General features: G+C 42.9%; 1 protein-coding gene and 1 pseudogene across 1 annotated transcript in view; one reads left to right on the forward strand and one right to left on the reverse strand.

Moving 5' to 3' along the window:
• SLC26A8 (solute carrier family 26 member 8) overlaps nt 1–10,750 on the forward strand; it is a 71,310-nt gene extending 60,560 nt beyond the window's left edge. The window contains exons 13-20 of the mRNA XM_029243680.1: nt 952–1,058; nt 1,140–1,209; nt 1,596–1,688; nt 1,798–1,929; nt 5,252–5,617; nt 8,822–8,876; nt 8,977–9,161; nt 10,024–10,750. Coding sequence (XP_029099513.1) covers nt 952–1,058; nt 1,140–1,209; nt 1,596–1,688; nt 1,798–1,929; nt 5,252–5,617; nt 8,822–8,876; nt 8,977–9,161; nt 10,024–10,311 — 1,296 coding nt within the window. The 3' untranslated portion in view covers nt 10,312–10,750. The remainder of the gene's footprint in view (nt 1–951; nt 1,059–1,139; nt 1,210–1,595; nt 1,689–1,797; nt 1,930–5,251; nt 5,618–8,821; nt 8,877–8,976; nt 9,162–10,023) is intronic.
• A 5,455-nt stretch (nt 10,751–16,205) lies between these two features.
• LOC114908021 lies at nt 16,206–18,116 on the reverse strand (annotated as a pseudogene).
• Between the last annotated feature and the right edge of the window lie 4,644 nt (nt 18,117–22,760).

The raw sequence follows: 22,760 nt of genomic DNA on the forward strand, positions 1-22,760 counted from the left end.
GGGATGTGATACAATGAGAGGAGAAGCACTCAGAAGAGGCAAAGAGATAGGAAGAGGGATCATTTTGGAATGCAGGTCCCTGAATAGTTAAGAGGGGAATGTGGTCCAGTGCGCAGGTAGAGCTTCTAGTCTTAGGAGGAGGGATAGCCCTTCCAAGAGACCTGGAGAGAACGGGGGAAGGTTGAGCGCAGATACTAACAAGTGGCAGGTGGAGGGGGAAGTAAATACTTAAGGGAGTTTCAGCCTATCTTCTTTTTTAAATTTTTATCAGAGTATTATTGATTTACAATGTTGTGTTAGTTTCAGGTATACAGCAAAGTGAATCAGTTATACATAGATCCACTCTTTTTTAGATTCTTCTCCCATATAGGCCATTACAGAGTATTGAGTAGAGTTCCCTGTGCTACAGCAGGTTCTTATTAGTTATCTATTTTGTATATAGCAGTGTGTATCTGTCAATCCCAGTCTTCCAAGTTATCCCTCCCCCCTCAGCCTATCTTCTATGTGAAAATAAAGTCAACATCACCTGCTGAGAGTGATGGAGAAGGTGGTGGGATAGGGACTTGAAGAGATTCCCAATAACTATCATAGCTCTTAAAATAGCAACCACTAATTTGGTGAGTGTTCTGGGTTGCTTTACAAATAATATTTCTAATCTCAATAAATTCTATAAATCAGATACTATTATTCCTATTTTTCACACGAGGAAACTGAAGTTTTAAGAGAGAATTAAAGAGAGAAGTGACCAAGGATGCATAAAAGAATTGCTAGGTAGCCCTGGCACCCGATCATTTGTGATGGCATCAGTTCATATGGCTGTGGAATTTGTTCTCTAAATCCTAGGTGTTGGGAGAGAAAGGGTAAAGGTGAGTTGAGAAAGAGGACTTGTGATTTTCTCAATTCTGCTTGTTATCACGGTCTTCCTTTTCCCTTCTTCCTCTTTTCCATAAGCTCATTTGGATGGTGACGTTCATATCTGCAATTTTACTGGGACTGGACATGGGATTACTTGTTTCAGTAGCATTTACCTTCTTCATCATCACTGTTCAGTCACACAGGTACTTTGTCTCAGGTAATAGGAGGTGGGCCATGGCAAGGTAAGGCAACTGTAACCTAAAGGCAAATGCATTTACTTTCAGAACTAAGATTCTCCTCCTGGGTCAGATCCCTAACACCAATATTTATAGAAGCTTCCATGACTATCAGGAGGTAAGAATCCAAATCAGTCCCACTCCTTTGCCCAGAGGAAGGGGTGGACCAGGCCTGCTGCCTAGTTTTTCTACAAAACCCCTTTGCTCCTGTCTGCTGCACTGCAGATATGCATTTACAAAGGTGGGGAAAGCGATGCAGCCAGTTAAGGATAATTTTAAAATGTACTTCGGGGGAGGAAGGCCAAGAAAAAGAGAGGTGTGAGGAAATGAAGGGGAAAAGAAGAAAGCAGGAAAAGCATGGGATGAAAATGGGAGGAAGGAATTTGCTAGATCTTGCTTCTTATAAAGAATACAGATCCTCCAGGAGGTTCTAAGGATTATTTTTTCTTACTCCATAAAAGAGCTGAAAAATTTCCCTCAAGTTTACATTTATTTGTCTTGCAGGTTACAAACATTCCAGGGGTGAAGATCTTCCAGTGCTGCAACTCCATTACATTTGTCAATGTTCACTACCTAAAGCGCAAGCTGTTAGAGGGGGTGAAGGCTTTCCTCCCCAGCCTCTCTCTACCTGCTCCCCTCCCCTTCCCCGAGTATTCTCCCCTCCCCCACTCACCATCCGTATGAGACCCCCTCATATGTCTTTCAGGTTGAAATGGTAAAGGTGCCTCTTACAGAAGAAGAAATTTACAGCCTGTTTAATCAAAATGAAGGTGGCCGCCAGCAAGGAAAGCTTTGTTGGTGTTTCTGCAACTGTGATGAACCGGAGCCACCGCCCAGGGTTAGAAACATGTCTTCTTTTCTGCATTTTTCTCCACATTTTATAAAAAAGAAGTGCACTAGTAGTTTTTAAAAAAAAAGAAGAAAGAAAAGAAAAGAAAATCTAAACCCCCTCAGGGATTTTAACTCTTATACGATCCATGAGTAATTGGAAATCAAAGATTTCTACTCAGAAATGGAGACACGGGTTCCCTTTCAGGTTCAGATCTTGCCCTGAAAGTAGGAGGCAGGGGGAGATGTCCTGACTCCTGATTCCCTTCTCAATGGCCAGCAACTTATCTGAGCACAGAGTACAGTCTGCCTGTACAGTTCCCTGGTTGTCCCTGTTTCCTTGACTTTTATCTTAGCTCCCTGGCTATCTATTTCTGAAAACAAATGACTTAAAGATTGTTTTCTAACTGCAGCAGGGTCAAGGGCAGGCAGGGTCAAGGTGGCTGGGGTTCCCAAGGATCTGTCAGAGTCTCCTGATGTCTGCCTGTGACCAGGGAAATGATGATGTGGGGTGGAGGGCAGATAAGCAGACATGGGGATTTTACAGCATCTGAAGATTATTTTAGCGGATGAGTTGTAGCGCTCATTAATTTCCAACTCAGATTTGGTCTAAATATTCCCTTTCCCCAGGGCAGGGCTGTTCATTTCCAGCTTCAAGGCCTTTCATCCACACAAACACCCTGGAGGAGCAGCTCTATCTACACACACACACACACACACACACACACACACACACACACACACACACAAGAACACCTCCCATCCTCCTCCTCACCTACAATACCAAGCACCCACTCTCATTGCCATACACCCGAATGGAGCATAGGCTCTACTGAGCTCCTGGAAAATATCAACTTCCCTGCCAAGAGGACTGCTCTACTACTAGAATTAACACTATCTCTAATTTTTATTTTGTATCCACACTGCACTGAGTATTGTAGAGAGTATTTACAGGACATCAGAAAATACATTTTAGAGTATAATATGATCTAGTATTTATTGATCTCATACTGTGTGCCCAGAACTATGACACTATGAAAAAGGAAAACAAATTTTTAGGGGCCTCTGTCTCCAGGTAGTTCTTTTTTCTTTTTCTCTTTAATTGTGGTATAAAACGCATAACATAAAATCTATCATCTTCACCATTTTTAAGTGTACAGTTCAATAGTGTTAAATATATTCACATTGTTGTGCAATCATTACGACCATCTACCTCCAGAACGTTTTCATCTCGCAAAACTGGAACTCTGACCCATTAAACAACTCCCCATTTCCTCCTCCTCCCAGCCCCTGGCAACCACTATTATACTTTCTGTTTCTGTGACTTTGACGCTTCCAGATGCCTCATATAAGTGGAATCATACAGTATTTGTCTTTTTGCAATTGGCTTATTTCACATAGCATAATATCCTCAAGGTTCATCCGGGTTGTTCTTCTTTTTTCTTTTAATTTTTTCATGGAAAAATTTGAACATATACAAGAGTAGAGACAAGTATAATGAGCCTCTATGTACTCACCATCTACTTTAAGATTTATCACCTCGTATTCAATCTTATTTCATCTATATCCCTACCCACTTACAGCCCCTCAAAATCACAGGATTATTTTGAAGCAATTTATGGAATTTTAATTCAAACTGGGGAGGATTTTCTGGCAGTCCAGTGGTTAAGACTTGGTGCTTTCACTGTTGTGGGCCTGGGTTCAATCCCCGGTCAGGGAACTAAGATCCCACAAGCTGTGCAGTGCGGCCAAAAAAAAAAAAAAAAAAAAAAAAAAATCAAACTGGGGAAACAGCTCTCTATTAATGTGACATTTAAGGCTATTATTGTATTTATCCATCCAAAAATATACATTTTTTTCACATCTCTGAAATTTAGATGCATTGTACAATTGATGGCATTATTATAGTTTAATTTGCAGTGTTTTGTTTGTTTCTTGACAGTACAAAAAGTAATGGTGCATCTTAAAACTGATGAAATAAGATGGTAAACCATACCATGCAGTATTGTTATGTTCTAAATCATGTGTTTATATTCTAACCACTCTAAGACTTCAGTTAAAGAGATTGGCATGAACTCAAAAAGGCAGGGAAACTTCACGGTAGTAATGGACTTAAGCTGGGCAGGAGAGAGAAATTTGGATTTATGTCAGGTAGGAAAAAGAAGGACTCCCAGTCCGTGAATAGGCTTGGACAAAGACACTGAGGTAGAAATAAGCATGGGATCCTCAGAGTAAGAGGCTTGGCTTGGGCAGTAAGTTCAGGCAGACCCGGCGGGAGTGGATTATGAAAGCTCTTGAAAGAGTATAGAGTAGACAGAGAGAAAGGGGAGGCTCTCAGAGGTTTCTTCTGCTTGAAGGACCTTGCATCTCCCCAACACTGAGCCAGTGCTCAGCTGTCCCCCAAAGGCCTGGCCTCAGTGACTGTCAAGGCTTGGGGAGCACCTCTCTCCTTTGAACTGTAATATTATCATTTGTCCACAGCACTTTTTTTTTTAGCAATACAATATATACTACCTTGTTAGTTTTAATCTTTACATTTTTTTTCTATTTTTAAATAGAAAAGCAACAAGCAACAATGTTGCTTGTTGTTCACAAGCAACATTATTAGAACAACAGATTTTTCTTAAAGAAACATCACCCCAAAGTATACCACTCTAGCAAATGAACTCTTCATTTTCCCACATGCCTTACAGTTCTTGTCCATTTAGGTTGTTATTCATCCTTTAAATGGACACGTGCCCTCTCCCCAAGTAGAATCTGGTCCCTGTGACTGCAGTCAGCATTCACATCTTTCATGCCATTGTATTCCCGGTGCTTGGTCCTGTCCTTAAGCGACATACGCCTATTAGGAGCATGAAAGGAGTGAAAGGTAAAGACAGCCACACTCAAGTACCTTTTGTCTCCTTAAGGAAATGTGACAGAAGACAGTTTCACTGATAAAAGAAGGAGGTGTTGAGAAAAGGGACTGATGGAAGAAATACTTCAAAGTTCTAGTAGGTGCGGGAGACTAATTAGAATCCAGGGATGAGGGAAAGGAATAAATCAAAGATGATTTAAAGTCTGCCTCACTAAGACAATGATAATGTCACTGACGCATGTGGGGAAGTCGGGAGGGGTGGCTCTGAGTGGTGAGGATCAGGAAAGATGAACTTGGTTTTAGTCACAAGCTGGAAGTGACAGTGAGATATCTAAGGAAAAAAGGTATAATGCATAGTCTGCGGAGTTTTCCAAGAGAGAGGGAAGTGAGTTAGTAGATAGAAACAGCATAGTTGCAAATGCTTCCAGGCTTGTTTGAGTCTTATCATAGTCCTCCCCTAACTCTGTCATCCCAGGTTGTTTACACAGAACGATTTGAAAGTAAAGGGGACCTCGACTCGTCCTCCATTAACCTGGTCCGCTGCTCACGTTTCAAAATCATGGACACAAGCCAGACTATGTCCAATGACCAAGTACCGTACATAACATCTTGCACATTCCAGAGAAATCCAAACTACAAGGAGGTGGAGAAAGTTTGGCTTTCTGATGACCCCTCTAGGAGCATGTCGATCACACTCCCTGATGCTGCTGAAACTCAGGTTGGGGGTAGAACACTCCTGCCTTACTCGACTTCATCTCTTCTACCCAGCATCCACACCATCATCCTGGACTTCTCCATGGTACATCTTGTGGATGCACAGGCTTTGGTCATACTAAGACAGGTAAGTACTAAGGAGGCTTTCACAAGAACCCTGACCCCCTCCTACCACCACCATCCCAGCCCTGATCCTGATTGAATCCTGTTAGTCACTGGTTAGCTGCTCTGTGACTCCTAGGCCACTAGGAACTTGAGCACCAAAGACAGTTTAAGGTCAACCAGAATAAAAAGAAAACGAATCAACCCTGATTTACTAAACTAGGGTTGGTTCCCTAACCATGGCATATTATTTCTCAAGGACTGAAAAATAGGAAACTCTTAACACCATTGAAACAGCAATCTGTGCCACACCCAGCAACTCCCAGCGTATCCTGGGAGTTAGTTACAAAAAATGTCAAGGAATAGGTTCAAATGCTACAGAAGAAAGTTCACAAGGAATTCTCCACTATTCAGCTGCTGTAAAAGGCACCCAGGTTTGAAGAAGTTGTGATGAAATGACACCCCAAGTGTGGGGCCACCCGGTCCGGTACCTGTAAGGATCTTCCCCAGTTCCTTCTTCATTGCCTGCATCTTTGGGTGAAAAGGGCAGGAAAGATTTTTCCTTCAAAGCTATGTTCCCTCAGTCCTGGCTTCTCTCCCACTTTCTGGTTTCTCAGACAGATTTCATTTCTCTCCTTCTTGTACAATATGGACAGTTTAGGTGCACAACTAACCATATTGGCTTTATTGTTTAATGTCTCATAAGTATGAGACATTAAAGACATATTTAATGTCTCAGTGTCTTTTTTTTTCAAGCCAGCTTATCTCAGTTTTTAGTCCTCTATCTCACTCTTGCTCCTGTTGGCGATGGCTCAGGTTTACACATCCTGAACCCACTCGCTTCCTGGCTGTAACTGCCCCCACATTTTTTTAAAATTTATTTAATTAATTTATTTTTGACGGCGTTGGGTCTTTGTTGCTGCGCGGGGGCTTTCTCTAGCTGCGGCGAGCAGGGGCTACTCTTTGTTGTGGTGCGTGGGCTTCTCATTGCAGTGGCCTCTCTTGTTGCGGAGCATGGGCTCTAGGTGCGCGGGCTTCAGTAGTTGTGGCACAGGCTCTAGGGCACAGGCCCAGTAGTTATGGCGCACGGCCTTAGTTGCTCAGTGGCATGTGGGATCTTCCCGGACCAGGGCTTGAACCCATGTCCCCTGCATTGGCAGGTGATTCTTAACCACTGTCCGTCCCCCACCCCCCCACCTTTTTATGAGATATGCTCCTTTGGCTGACTTTCCTTCTTGTATCCTCAGATTCCATTTTAACAAAATATTTATAAATATTTTATCCTATGTCTTATTCCTAAGTGAATATGATTCTGTCTTAAGTGAGTCCAGCTCCTCTTTGGTCTAAGGCAATAGGAAGCTTGTCATCGCAGAAAGAACTCTGATTGGTGGTCTGTGGATTTGTGCTTTGTCCTGGCTTTACTACCACTCACTGTCCATCAGACCCGAGGTAACTTAATAAATTGCACTTGGTTTCCTCATCTATAAAATGAGAGGCTTAGAAGAGATTTACATTAAGGTCTTTCCCATCCATGAGACCCTCTCCCCACCAACACCCCACCCCCAATCCATTTGCAGGCTCAAATATACTTGATAATGTCTTATCTTTGGGGCTTTTCCATCTTAGGTTGTACTACTGGGCTGTATTCTCTTCTCCCAGTCTTACACTGTCGCTGTAGTTTTAGATTTCATTGACTACACTATCGAATGCCTCTTACATGCCAGACTGAGTTGAGCACATTTATATACACTATCTCATTTAGTTCTCACAACAGCCCTGAGAGACAAGCCATATTTCCCCCTAAGTGTCCTGTGCTCGCAGCTAGGAAGGGGCCTGTCCAGCCCTGGAACTTAAAGCCTCTGACATTATATCACTCTTCCCCCTGTTCTGTAGTATAATTGGGCCATCCTTTCCTCTCTCCTCTCGTCTTCCATTTTTTGGAGGCACCATATGTTCTGGTCCTTGGCATAACCCTTCCATCAACCTGGCCTACGTTGATGACTTTCTGCTCCAGCCCCATCATTGAGGCAATGTCCGGCACCTTAACTTTGCAGGCTTCAGAGATTCACGGTACACCCTCACAATTTAAAAAGGCAGGTTTCCCCCCAGGTGTCTGGCTCTGTGTGTGTTCGGGTTTGGTTTGTAGCTTCTGTGGCCAGAGCATTTGAGAAGAATGATTTCTTTGACACCGGCATCACCAAGACCCAGCTGTTCCTCACCCTCCACGACGCTGTGCTGTTTGCTTTGTTGTATCCCGCCTTGTTGGAGGAAGTCATTATGTTTTGTTTACTTTATAATTGAAAACTTGAACCCACTAAGAAAAATCCCAGTAGTTGTTCTTATTAGAGACAACCACTCCATTTAAGCTTCTTCTTAATTCACGATATTTCAATCTCCCATTGCTTGTCATTTAGAGTATGTCTATAGTGGCTCTTTACCAAATAACTTTATGATTTACTGTATGATCCAGAATGACTTTCTTGTTTCCCCTCGGTAGTGAAAGAAGTAGAGTCTGTCTGTTTTGTTTCTTTTGACACTCCAACTTAGTGCCCAGGTTTGGAACCTGTTGTGTCTTTGAGTATTAAGGTGAATGGTGACTTCTTTTGAATTGAACATTAAGATTTATAGCTCCAGAGCATATATATATATATATATATAGGCTGAAGTATATACTTGGGGTCAGTGTCTGATGTTTTACTAAATTCAAATACAACTTTGCAGAGCAGCACTGAATATGATCCTCAGGGTTCCTGAATACCTTTCCCAACTATATCACTTGACCATCTCTGGGCCACATTTTGCCACCTCTGCTTAGCGGACTCCAGAGAGAAGGAGGTCACGTGCAAACACTAAGCAATAATACCAAGATATGATTGTTCATGAGGCCCGTCCAGTGTGTCCCCATCACACCTGTGCCTGTGTCTATCCTAGCACTGTCCTCATGTGAACATTTATCTCTTTATGTGAACTGTTTCCCCACTTAAGGCCATGGGCAACCCTCCCTCTCACTCCCCACCCAAGACCATCTGATTCTCTTTTGTATTCTGGCACTTTAGGCATTTCCTGGCATAAAGCAGTTCACTCATCAAATGTTTACAGAGCTGAATGGGGTGGGGATGCAAAGGTACATATACCCCAGACAAAGAAGTTTTAAAACTCATTTAATTAAAAGGCCCTTTCCTCTACTGAGTGTGAAGATCTCTAAAACTGGCTTACTCTCTCCCCACAGATGTTCAATGCTTTCCAAAACGCCAACATCTTGGTGCTCATTGCAGGGTGTCACTGTGAGTATCTTTCATCTTATGAAGAGGGCTGTGTTTTGTATCCTGGATCCTCTCCTCCCCAGATGTCTGACCCTGTGTGTGTTCCCGGCTTGGTTTGTAGCTTCTGTGATCAGGGTACTTGAGAAGAATGATTTCTTTGACACTGGCATCACCAAGGCCCAGCTGTTCCTCACCCTCCACGATGCTGTGCTATTTGCTTTGTCAAGGAAGTTGCCAGAGTCCTCCGAGTTAAATGTGGACGAATTGGAGACAGTGATACAAGAAGCCTACTCAGAAACAGACAAGGTTGGATGATGTGAAGCATCGGGGTGGGGAGTGGTGTGGTGGTGAGGTGGGAGGAGACACCTAATCAGATAGAGATGAGCAACGTCCAGGAAAGGTTTTTGAGTGTGGCTGTCCCAGAATTTGAAATGTTGAAAGGTTCCCTTACCAGTTGGTAAATAGCAGTAAACCTGAGTCCCAGGTTCCCACACTGCCATGGCATCTGCGTGTCATTCAGGATCCTTTCCCAACTGAAGAGGGGTTACCCAACCCAGCAGAGGACTCAAGGATCTTTTTACAGCAGGTTTGGTTAGTGCCAGTGCCATACCAATTAATAAATATTTTAAATATCTCTCTTAGCTATCCCTTTAGAATCCCCCCACCACCACCACCCTTGGGATGGATAATAAAACTGATGAACTAGCAGACGTAAAGATCTGCCAGTCTAACTCTATGGCTAGAGCAAAAGGTGGGGACTATAGACAGAGATAAAGCTAAAGAAGATAGCAGGAGGCCAGGTCATGAAGGGCCTGCTGAGGATTACATTAGGGGGTTGGAAAGACAAGTAAAATCAAGAAGACAAGATGTCCAGGAATGCTGACCAGACCATTGTTATTTAAATGGTTGACCATGAAATCCAGGCTGGCTACAAAAACTAGAGAAACTGGAAGTTATGGATTGATTGAGCCTGAAGCATGGTAAGTAACTGAGGAACCAGAGGGTGCAAAGAAGATGAAAAGCAAATTTAGGCCAGAAATATTTTCTACTTTGCCAGGAACCCATGCTTTCTGGTACCTTAAGTCCTACTGTATTCTGAAATTCCTTGACTGTTCAAAAATTAAATCTAATTGGGAAGTTTTAACCCATCTAATTGTGTGTATTTCAGAAAGAAGAATCAAAACATAAAATGAGTAACCGTCTTATAGAAGCCCCCAGAAGTAAAAGTCCAGCCTTCACCATACTCCAGGACCCAGTAACAGAGGAGGAATCAGAGCTAGACTTTGATCTGTATCCCATGCAGGAGTCAGAACAAGAGACTGGGCTAGATCCAGACCTAGACCTGGATCACGAGATGGAGCCTGAGTCAGAGCTGGAGCCTGAATCTGAGCTGGATCCAGAGACAGAGACCAAGCCTGAGCCCACATCCAGGCCAAGCTCTCAGCAGCAGTACTAGCCTCTGTATCAGTTTATAACTCCCCAGTCCCCACCTCAGACTCAGCCTAGGACACAGTCAGTAGAGAGGAGGCATCAGCTTATGAATTCACTTACATCCCAGAGCAACGCCAGTGAGGATACCTTGTAGATGAGCTAGGAATAAGGGGTCAGATTCCCTCAGCAAATCCTCCCCACCCAAATGGGGCCACTTGGTCTGGAGACGTAGGCTAGTTACAAACTAGCAGTACTTGCTTTAGGACTCCTCCACCTGTTGGCCTTCCTCCTTCCTCAGTGCTGGGATCTCACTCCCAGATCACAATACTAAACACCAAGAATTATCTCTGAATTCCTTATCCAGGTTCACTTCGTTTCACCTTCAGCAGATGTTCCACTGAAGGATTTCCTTCTTCACACCCCTCACCTCTGTGCTTTTTTTTTTTTTTTAGACCATCTCTAACTTATTCCTCTCATCTGTGTTCCCCTTTCTCTAAAGAGATGAGGCTCAAATAAAATACATAACTCTAGTTACATTTGGACCGTTCCTGCTTCTTCTACCTTTTCTGTATTTTGTATGCCGAAGGAAATGTCAGGTGGAAGAAATCCCAGAAGTAGGTAGACACAGTGGGGAAGAGATGAGCATGAAAAAGAAAAACTGCGTAGCATTTGTACTTTATATGTTATCTTCACTGCACTGCTGCAGTGGGAAATAGGGGGTAAATAGGTTAAGTTAGGCTGGGCTGGGACTTCCCTGGTGGTCCAGTGGTTAAGACTTTGCGCTTCCAGTGCAGGGGGTGCGGGTTTGATCCCTGGTCGGGGAACTGAGATCCCAAATGTCGTGCAGTGCGGAAAAAAAAAAAAAAAAAAAGTTAGGCCAGCCTGTGAAGGCTTGTAGTACAAAGAACTGTTAGGCTAAAAGCACTTTTGCCATCACTCCAAGGTCAGGATCTTATCCTGACAGTGTTTCAGAAGGCCAATAAGCTGTACCACCCAATGAGAATGTTAGCTCTATAGAGCTCCCCCTGGTCTTCACATTCACATTCACTGTTGCTTCTTTCTTATAGGTTTTTAAGATCCAGGCAATCTAGGATCTGTACTCTTGGTGGACCAAACAGTTAAAATCTGTGACAGACACCAACCCCTTAGGAACTGGAAAAGTCAATCAAATCACTAGTTTGGTCCAAATTCATTTAAAAAAATTTCCCCTCCTCCATTAAAAAAAAAATCTAGTATTAAGGTACAACCTGAAGAGAAATATAAACCCCTGGGCAAAGGCATTGGGAATACTGAATTTTATTTCCCACTCAGTAGACAAGAGTCCCCTTGCTTGGAAAATCAACTTCTCTCACCTGTTAGATGAAAGAAATACTTCTTAACATAAGTGTCTCTTATCACAGAGACAACAGGTGCATTTATTCATTCTACAAACATTTACTAAGCATCTGCTATATACACAGCACCCCGGACTGTGGGGTAAATGAAACAATACTATCCCTCCCTACTTTACACACGCGTAAAGCGAGACATAAGTTTTGTAACTAGCCCAAGGTCATATACAATTGTACCCTAAAAGAGGTGGGGGAGCCCAAGTTACAAGCTTCATTTGTTCATGTTTACTCAACACATTTATTGAACTCCTACTATGTGCCAGCCACTGTCCCAGGTGCTGAAGACACAAAAATAAGCAGAATAGATGACAAAGATAATTATAAATTGTGATAAGTACCTTGACGGTAAAATACAGGAAACAAAGAGGGCATACATCAGGAGGACCTGAACCTATCTTGGGTGTCAAGGAAACTCTTCCTATGGTAATGACAATGACCTTGCATCTGAAGGATGAGAAAGAGCTAGACTGAAAGTAGGTTCCAATGACTGCTAGGAGGGCAGAACCAAACGGGGGACCAAGAGTGGTAACCATGGGTAAGTACAGAAGCTGGGCACCCAGGGACACAGCCAGATGGAGCCTAAGGGTGATTACCATGGCACCAAGGTCTCAACCAGAAACTGGTTCAAACCAGGCTGTCGGGGTGGCAGGAACAAGCACAGAAGTGTTTCAAAACCAAGAAAACATTTCACATTTAAAACAGGAGACTAGGAAGTGCACAGAGAGCCGTTTCTGTGGGCTGCCGCCCTCTCACTCCAGCTCCCTTCCATTCCCACATTTCCATCAGAGGAAGGTATTTAAACACAGAACCAATGGCTTCTGAGAGTCTGGTAGAGTTTAGACTTCGGACTTTTCTGTTATAACTGCAACATAGCTAAATCTTGATTTTCATGCATGACCTCAGAAAGACCAACCTGATGCTTGGACTATAGCCTATCTTTAAAGCATATTCTTCATAAATCCATAGCATCCATCCCCTCCTGAAATAATAAGATGAAGAAAAATGGTCAATTGATTGTAAACAGTTCAGCATTAAAGAAAGGATAAAGTAAGTAACAATTCAAAGGCTGTGTCTTCTTCCAAAATGCAGATTGCCTGAAATTCTAAGACATTTCAAACTTTACAAAATGCCATGGTTTGGATTGGTTAGCTCACTTTTCATTGCATGGTCATCATTGCAGATTTTATATCTCTAATAAGAAACTGGAGAAAAATTTTAAAGACTAAAAAACTAGTATAGGCCAGATCTGAAAGAGTATTTTTCTCCATTACTGAAAAAATCTCAAAGTAGTTTATGTTCTACAGTAAATGGGTTATGGGGCATGATTTTCACATATAAGAAATTAAGTGAAGTCAATACAACTGCAGAAAACTGGGTTTGGAAAAGAGATTGGTCAAAATAGGTGACCCTAGGTGCTGTCTCTAAATATTAATACATTAAATGTCACAAAGCCCAACGGATTGTAACTTGATCTTACCCATATCTGATTTAGATGACAGTTAGATGAGACTTTGGACTTAGACCTTTGAGTCGATGATATGTGAGAAGGACATGAAGTTTGGGGAACCAGAGATGGAATATTATGGTCTAAATATTTGTGTCACCCAAAATTCACATGTTGAAATCCTAATCCCCAAGATAATGGTATTAGGAGATGGGGCCTTTGGGAGGTGATTAGGTCACTCTTACAATTATTAGTGGGATCAGTGCCCTTATAAAAGAAGCCTCAGAGGGCTTCCCTGGTGGCGCAGTGGTTAAGAGTCCGCCTGCCGATGCAGGGGATGCAGGTTCGTGCCCCGGTCCGGGAAGATCCCACATGCCGCGGAGCGGCTGGGCCCGTGAGCCATGGCCGCTGAGCCTGTGCGTCCGGAGCCTGTGCTCCGCAACGGGAGAGGCCACAACATTGAGAGGCCCACGTACTGCAAAAAAAAAAAAAAAAAAAAAGAGGCCTCTGAGAGATCCCTCCTCCCTTCCACTATATGAGGACACAGCAAGGAGACAGCCATCTATGAACCAGAAAGTGGGTTCTCACCAGACATCTAATCTGCCAGCACTTTGATCTTGGACTTCCCAGCCTCCAGAACTGTGAGAAATAAATTTCTGTTGTTTATAAGCCACCCAGTCTATGGTATTTTGTTATAGCAGCCCAAATGGACTAAGATGCCCAAGGACTTAACTGTATTGTATCTAGATTCAACTCTCATTTATAGGTAGAAATAAAGGAAGTAATGGCGTAATCCAAGGTCATTAAGGGTCTTGAGATTATAGAATCTCAGTGCTAAAAAGGACCATGAGGGTCATCTGGACCAATTTTACCCATCCAGTCTCTTACAATTAAATTTAATTTGGGACTTCCCTGGTGGTCCAGTGGTTAAGAACCCACACTCCCAATTCAGGAGACACAGGTTCGATCCCTAGTAGGGGAACTAAGATCCTGCATGCCGCATGGTGCAGCCAAAATAAATAAATAAATACAAAAATAAATTTAATTCGATAAACACTTATTGGAAGACTCACCATACCCCAGATACTCTGTGTTTCCGTAATCTATTACTGCAGGACAATCCACCCAAAATTTAGTGGCTTAAAACAATAGTCATGCATTTGTTCATTATTCTGCAATCTGGGCTGGGTTTGGCTAGGCCCATTCATGAGGCCGCAGTCATCTAGAGATTCACCTGGGGCTAGAAATTGAAGATGGGTTTACTCACAAGTCTCGACATCTCAGCTGGGATGGCTGGAAGGGCTGGAGGCTGGCCAGGCAGCCATCTCTCTCTCCACACAGTCTCTCTGGGAGGGTACCTGGACTTCACACAGCAGCTCAAGGCAGCATGTCACCTGCCACATTCCACAGATCAAAGTACGTGACAAGGCCAGCCATGATTCAATGTGAAGGCAAATACACTCCACTTCTTGAAGAGAAAATAATTTATGGCCATTTTTAATCCACCACACTATGATAAAAGAATGAATAGAATATGATATCTGCCCTCAAGGAGCTCCCAGGCTACAAACATGCGGGGAGAGAGTGTCATGCCTACTAAACGAAAAGGTGATAATAATGAGAGGTAAAGTGCTATAGAAATACAGATGACAGGAAGGGTTAGAAAGAATGTGGGTCAGGGAAAACTACTGAGAAGAAATGACATTTGAGCTGGACATTGAGATTAAGTGGGATAAACACGAGTCTCCCAATGGACCAAGGATGAGTAGAGGAGCCACAGCTACTGTGGATCAAGTGTCCATCTGAGTAAGCACCAAGAAAAATCTTGAGTTTTGTTCTGGGAAATGGTTAAATTACTTGGAAACAGTTTGATCACTTCAGGTATGACTTTTATGCTTTGTTAGGTGAGACTAGAGCACCATTTAGTATAGGGCTAATTATTCCCCCAAATTGAGACAAAGTCTTTCTAAAAACTCTATACAATGCTCTGAATATTGGACTTAATATAATCAAAGGAGACTCATGCTTTAATTAATTTTGTGTTATCTTATAAATTTGTTAAAATACAGCTTCTCATTGTAAAAATAATACTTGCTCTTTAATGAAAATTATAAAATACAGAAAAGTGGGGTGAAAAAAAAGAAATCTCCTGTACTTCCATTCCCTAGAGAGAAATTCTGTTAACATTCTGGGGTGTTTCTTTTGTTTTACTAGAAAGCATGGGCTTTGTCTTAGTAATGAAGGATCCTTACCTCCCAAAGTTATAGAACTTTTTCTTTAGTAAATTAGAGGGTGCTTTGATTAAATCTAAAATACCACCATCCCAACATGCATTTCTTGTTCTTAAGGACTGAGATAAACAACCTGGGAACCCTGCTGGATGCCCACACCTGGCCTCAGCCCTCTAGGAAGCACCAGGCCTATAACATTATTTCCAGTATCCTTTCTTCAGATTTAATAAATTTAAGGGAAATGCCAGGGAGCTGACAGAAATCCAGTTTACTTAACAGTACTTTTCACGAAACAGACAAGGAGACTGAGTATAAACTATAGCAATGCTTAAGTGAAATGCACTATGCCCTCATGTAAGAAAATTGCAATTTTTTTTCCTTAAAGGAAAGCAGTCTTTATTTTGGGGACTTCCAAAGCTTGATTTATAGTAACTACAAACATTGCTACTTTTGAAAGTTTATAGAAGCATTTTTAGAAAAATGGTAATTTCAGACATTAGTCACACTGTTGTAACACTCATCCAATGATTATTTATTCTTCAGTAAGAAATAGAATTCTTCACAGCAAATGCCCCAGAGTTGCCTCACTCAATTACTACAGCCATTAAAAACCCATTAACTAAATCAACTAAATGTTTTTGTAGCCTTACTGAACACCTGTAGCTCTATCCTCTGTTGTCTCAATAGGCACCACGTTTATCTAAGTAACAGTAGATCACGTCTGACAGATACTAACACTAAGCTTACGTACTGTACCGAAGAAGCCTAACACTGATATGTGTGCTTGCTATAGGTGTACTCTCTGAGGCACATAAAAGCAGATCTAGGTAATGTCCTTTGGGGATGGGAGAGTTTACTTTGCCTTGACTGGTTCTCATTCTAACCAGCGAACTCTTTTTGTTTTTAAAGACACTCTTTTAAAAAATCCTGTAGCATTGATGGGAAGGGAGCCCACCACCATCATATGTGGTGCACCTACAGATGACTGCATGGCAGTTACATTGCGGCCTAAAAGACAATGTCCTATTTAGTGATATAGTAAGCAATGGTCCAAAAAACATGCAAGAGCTGGGATCTTTAAAGCGTTCCACAAAAGTCCTGTTACAGTGGAAGAATGAATTGTCTAAGGGTCGTGAGTATTAAAACTAAGGTTATGATTCCACTGTTCAATTTGGGCAGGCAGGGATCTGTTGTCACGTCGGAAGATCACAGAAAAGAGGACTCTTTGCAGAGTCCCTGATCAAAAATGGGCCTTCAGGTTTCTCTTCAAGAACAGCTCTGCTGAGCTTCCCTGGTGGCGCAGTGGTTGAGAGTCCGCCTGCCGATGCAGGGGACACGGGTTCGTGCCCCGGTCCGGGAAGATCCCACATGCCGCGGAGCGGCTGGACCCGTGAGCCATGACCACTGAGCCTGCGCGTGCGGAGCCTGTGCTCTGCAATGTGAGAGGCCCACGTACCGCAAAAAAAAAAAAAAAAAAAAAAAGAAAGGCTCTGCTTCGTAATGGTTCATCACTCAACAGTGACAGGGATTGCCTGTAATCTGAAGCAAATTAGGCATGAGGCAGTGTATGTAATCAATCTGTTTATGGACTTCCCAAGCTCTCCATCTACTAACATGGGCATGGCTGTCTCCGGGTACCTGACGTTGCCCTTGCCTGCGTGATTGCAAACACTGGGGGGTTGTGTCCTCTTCTGAGTCACAATTAGCTTGTGAAATTGCAGAATTGTTCTGATTTATTTCAGTCATTCTAGGAGCTGACTTTGGTTCCAGTTTATATAAAAAATTAACCGGTACAGCGTCTTCAGACGTATGTGTTTGTGCATCGGGAAGGGGATCAACCTCTTTTTCAACACCAAGCTGCCTTCTCTCTCTAAGCTTATCCTCTTCAGCTTCTGTAGAAGCCAAGGATAGATCAAACGTATCAAAAAATGTTGAATGTGGGCTCACAGGAATATGCTGTTTAATCAAAGGCCATTTAGGGGCTAAATCTGAGACAGCAGGGAAAGAACATTTCTCAAGCATTAATTCAGAAAGGCGTGTTTTATTAGAAAAGAGGAGCTTTGACCGCTTGTTTAAGTTCTCATGGGAAAACACAAGCCTACAGTATCCTGCAATCTCTGTCTCCTATAGTGCTGCTGGAAATGATGTTCATGTCATGTACAGAGCTTATGCCATTTCGCCTCTCTCTCCTTTGAAGTCCACTTCGAGTTCCACCAAACTTATTATGTTTTTTTTTTTTGGCCGTGTGGCTTGTGGGATCTTAGTTCCCTGACCAGGGATCAAACCCAGGCCCCTGGCAGTGGGAGCGCCAAGCCCTAACCACTGGACCACCAGGGAATTCCCTCCACCAAGCTTTTTACCAGTATCCAATGAACTTTGTGTCTCTGCAGAACAGGAATGTTTTTTCTTCCTACCCCATGGAGCATGTCAATAGTAGAAACCTCTTCTTGCAAGTCTTGTTCCTGGGGTGACACATGAATTATTATCCATTTCAATGCTTATTTCAACAATCTGAGGAGTTTCAGTGGCACAGTTTTGGTTTCTCCTTGAAGAATTCTTTGAAGGGCTTAATCCCAGTCATAAGGCAACATTTCCTCTTCAGGGACTGCTCTGTTGCTGAGGAGCTGTCTCCTATACTGATTTTTTCTCTTTGACAGACAAAACATCTGTTGGAGTTCATGCCTGCATTTTCACTACAGCTTCCTCCTTCATGGCTGAAGAGATTCTGACACCTGTATTGGAAGTTATTCCATATTTTCCCCACTTTATCTGTTGATTATAAGCTCATGACCAATAGCAGGCAGGGCTTTGGAGGGGCAGGAGCCTTGAAGGAAATATGTTGTTCTTCTGGCCACAGATACGCATGGTGCCCTTAACCTGCTACACTCACTGAAACTTGCCCAGTGGTGTTCGTTCCTCCATATAGCCTGACTCCCTGCGACATCCGGATGCATCTTATAAATGGTGTGTGGGAGACACAGCAGCTCAGATGATCCCCACTCTCCCACTCTGCTATTACCCTGGCGTGCTCCTTCTCTCCCAGGTAGCACTCACTTATTAACCCTTTACTGTGTATCAGGTTCTGTTCTAAGCACTTCACAAAAGCTAACACGTTATTCTGCACAACAACCCTGTGAGGTAGGGCTGTTATTACTCTCATTTCCTAGATGAGGAAACTGAGGTACAGGAGGTCCCACTGCCCTGGATTTCCCCTGAGGCCCCTAACTCTACCATCTTGTCTGCTGCTTAGTATCTGTGCCAGTGAACATTCAGAATAAGTCCAATAGTGCAAATTTCTGGCCTAGTAGAGGGAAAGGTGGTGCCACCAAAAGGAAAAGAAGCAGGTTCAAATGAAGGACAGTTCCTATTTACTGAGTGCATGCAATGGTGCAGGTACTTCACAGGCATGATCATATTTGTTACTTCCTCCAAAGCCTCTCGTTGAGAGAGGGACAGTTATTCTTTTTACCCAGGGTAGGACTCTTAAGACCAAGAGTTTGCCAAAAGTCACCACTATTCAGTGTCAATGTCAAAACTCAAACCCAGGTGAGATGCCAAAGATTACGCCTTTTCTCTACTCAGTGCTGCTTCAATTTGGGGAAAGGTGGCTTCTTGGTGCCTTTGACATGAGAAACTCAAATCAGTGCACTGAGTGCCTCTGTGTCTCTGCCTCCTGCCCTGGTCCCTTCCCCCCCATACACCCAGCCACCCATGATTTCTACATTCTTTCCTAACATCCCAGATAATTCACTGAGCACCTACTACGTATCTGACACTTTTCTTGTAGGCCCTGGAGATACAGCAGTAAACAAAAGTCACCGTCATTCCAAGGAGTAGTGGGGCAATCAAAGCAAATAAACAAACAAAAAAGGCCTTTCCCTCCCCCAAAAATCATTCTCAGGTTCACTGCCAGAGGGTGTATAAACCTCTCAAAGGTCCAAACAAAGGAACATATTGAAATACTGGTTTTTGGATTGAGAGAGTAAGTAACTTGAATGACTTTTTGCAAGTCAGATGGTTTCCAATTACCTGCCTTCAACAAAACTGAATAAGGACCTCTTGGAGTTGTCAGTTGACGGTCACTAATATAAATTTTGATGATGATTACTACATGATTTTTGGCACATTTGGAAGGAGTTTAAAAAAAACAATGATACTCCTGTGCCAAACCCTTTCCATTCCCATGTACTTACTTTATGTGACCAAGTTTTCGTAGCTATTACCAAACAAACATGAATAGAATGATGCAGGGCTTATTGAGAAAAATCACCTACCTTTGCACTGAGGTATATTTGCAATAAAATTTCATCTATCACAAAATGATCCTATATGTTATTTTGATTAATCATGCAATAATAATACTCATAATGATAGGTAAGAAAGCTTTTGGAGGATCATGATCTCAGGAAACATTTTTACAAATTAAATTACAACATAAACACACATTTGTATGGTGGAGAAGTATGACAGGATGATCAATACAAGACTTTTAAGCATAAAATTGTATTACCTGAGGATAAACTTCTGTGAGAGTAAAATGAAATAGAAATACAAGTGCAGGGAGAAAAGCGGGTAATGTAACATTTCTTAAAGTGATTTTTATTTTTTACATATAAAAATGAATGATGGTGGGTATCAAATTGCTATTGTATTTAAATTCCATTGGATGGCATTCAAAACTGTGATGTTAACACTTTTAAAGTGTCAATTTCCTTTGCAATCTGTATGCCTTTTATGTAATTTTCTTGCCTAGTGACCCTATCTAGAAAATCCAATACAAGACTGAACAGAAGTGGTGAGAGAGTGGACATCCTTTTCTTGTTCCTGATCTTAGGGAGAAAGCTTTCAGTCTTTCACCATTAAATATAATGACAGCTGAGTGTTTTTCCTCAGCCTTTATCAGGTTGAGGAAATTCCCTTCTATTCCCAGTCTGTTGCATGTTTTGCATGGGGGTAGTTTCAAAAAGTTATTTTAGTGAATAAGGAAGCAAAATGTTTGAAAACTCAAGTTCAATTTCCTTAGAAACTCTGTCCCTGCCATACCCCCAACAACAAGCACAGTGCCTCCATATGAAAGGGGCCCAATCAGCATTTGTGGAGCAAACTATCTCCCTCCTTTCCCGTTGCATTTTATACTCCAGTGATGCTACGCTGTTTATGGTTCCCCCACATACCATGCTGTCTTCTCTGACCGCAGGTTCCGTCCCTCCCTTCTGTTCCCAGCTGACACCTATTTGATGTGTTCCAATGCTGCCCCCGTGTCATCTCATTCAGGAGATGCCTCTCTCCTCAGCTATTCTCAAATCCTGAGCTGAGCGGGCCTCTTTTTTTTGTGCTCCTGTGGTACTTTGTGCATCTACTGTTTTTATAATCCCCCACTAAACTAGACAGATGATAGGGTGTGTGGTTAAGAGTATGAATTTGAGAGCCCGGCTGCCCAGATTCAAAATTCTGCCTCTTACTAGTTTGTGCGACTTTGGTTGTACCTCAGCTTCTTCATCTGTCAAACACAGGTGATAATAATGGTACTGATCTCATAGAGTTGTTTGAGGGATGAGGGGTAACAGTGTCCAGCAAACAGTCATTACTATGTAAGAATTAGCGAATATGTGTGTACGTATAAATGATTCACTTTGCTGCACACCTGAATCACAACACTGTAAATCAACTATACCCCAATAAAAATTAAAAAAAAAAAAGAATTAGCTATTAAGTCCTACAGGGCAAGGGCTATGTTTTCTTCTTCTCTGCTTCTCCAAACCCTTAGTCTCCTGCCCGGGCTGCAGTGGCTACTCGATACATGTTTGTCATGAGGGTGGGCCTGGTGGAAAGTATCTGAAAGAAGGAAAAGAAATATGAATTTGACATTGCATAGCAGGTTGAAATCAGAACTCAAATGTCTAAACCATGTTGCGCATTTTTACGTATTTCCTAAACAGTCTTCACTCTGGCCCCGAGATTGCCAAACTGGAGAAATTAAACCTGGGGCCAGAGGTTCCAAGAGGACAGAGTGACCTCAGAGAATATACACAAGTCACGAGAGCTGTGCTGTGCCTGCCTGCTAATGAATGTTAACAAATGTGTGTGGCAGATTTTAGTCAAAACTTGTTTTGTGAGTGAGGATGTGGTGCGGACAAATCCTCATTACTATACACTTCTCTGGTAGAAGTTCTTTACCCAGGTAGAAGAACTAAGAGTTGGACACGATCAGCGCAGGTCAGTTTGCAACACCCTGCTGCCTCCCCAGAGCACCTCCAGGGAGCAGAGCAAGGGCTCTACCTGCCTCCAGAACCATCAATCTCTGTAACCTCCTCATTGCTAGAGAATCTCCTCCCCTCCTCCAATCTTCACGCTGTGGCCAGAGCATCCAAAAGGATGCATAGTTTCCCACCCTACCAAGCCAAGGCTTTTATTCTTTTAAAGGTTTATTTATTATTTATTTTTTATTTTATTTATCTTTGTCTGGGTCGGGTCTTAGTTGCAGCACTTGGCATCTTCGTTGAGGCATGCGGAATCTTTTTGTTGCAGCACGCGGGCTCTTTCGTTGCAGTGCACGGGCTTCTCGCTAGCTGTGGCGTGCCGGTTTTCTCTCTCTAGTTGTGGCGTGCAGGCTCCAGGGTGCGTGGGCTCTGTACTTTTGCGGCACACAGGCTCTCTAGTTGAGGCGCACGAGCTCAGCAGTTGTGGCGCGTGGGCTTAGTGGTCCCGCGACATGTGGGATCTTAGTTCCCTGACCAGGGATCGAACCCACGTCCCCTGCATTGTAAGGTGGATTCTTCACCACTGGACCACCAGGGAAGTCCCAAGGCTTTTATTCTTATATCTCCTCCACCTACACCCCTCAACCCTTCACTCCAGCACAATTTCCTTGTGAAGTATAAGCTTTTATAGAACAAAGCCAGAAAGCGGTTTATCTCCAAGCAACTTCTGTTATCAAGCCTCTCCAGGGATCAGGGAGCCCAAGAGGCTGACTTCTTGCTTGGAAAGTGCTGGCTGCTTTGGGTGTATCCTACAGACTGCCCAGACAGGCTGTGCTGGATCTTTTGTTTGCCCTCCAGATTCACCCTCCACCTCTCCACCCTGCTCTGTGCCCTGGGAGGCTGGCCTGCATGGACTGCATCACCCAGGCACATTTGCCTTCTAACTTCCAGTTGAGTTTTGTCAATGGGAGGCACTAGCTGGAGAGGATGACTGGAGAAAGAGGCTGGGTATTTATTTCCCTGCTGCGCCATGGTTATATCCCTCTATCAAAGGGCACAGCTGTATTCAGGCAGTCCTTTCTTACTGCTACAGCTCTGTTATGGGTTGAATTGTATCCCCGTCCTCAAAAGATATATTGGAGTCCTAACCTCAGAAGGTGACCTTTTGGAGTGACCTTTTGGAGATAGGGTCTTTACAGAGGTAATCA

Source organism: Monodon monoceros, unplaced genomic scaffold (assembly GCF_005190385.1).
Source record: "Monodon monoceros isolate NGI ecotype Baffin Bay Population unplaced genomic scaffold, NGI_Narwhal_1 Super_Scaffold_3, whole genome shotgun sequence".
NCBI classification, from domain to species: domain Eukaryota; kingdom Metazoa; phylum Chordata; class Mammalia; order Artiodactyla; family Monodontidae; genus Monodon; species Monodon monoceros.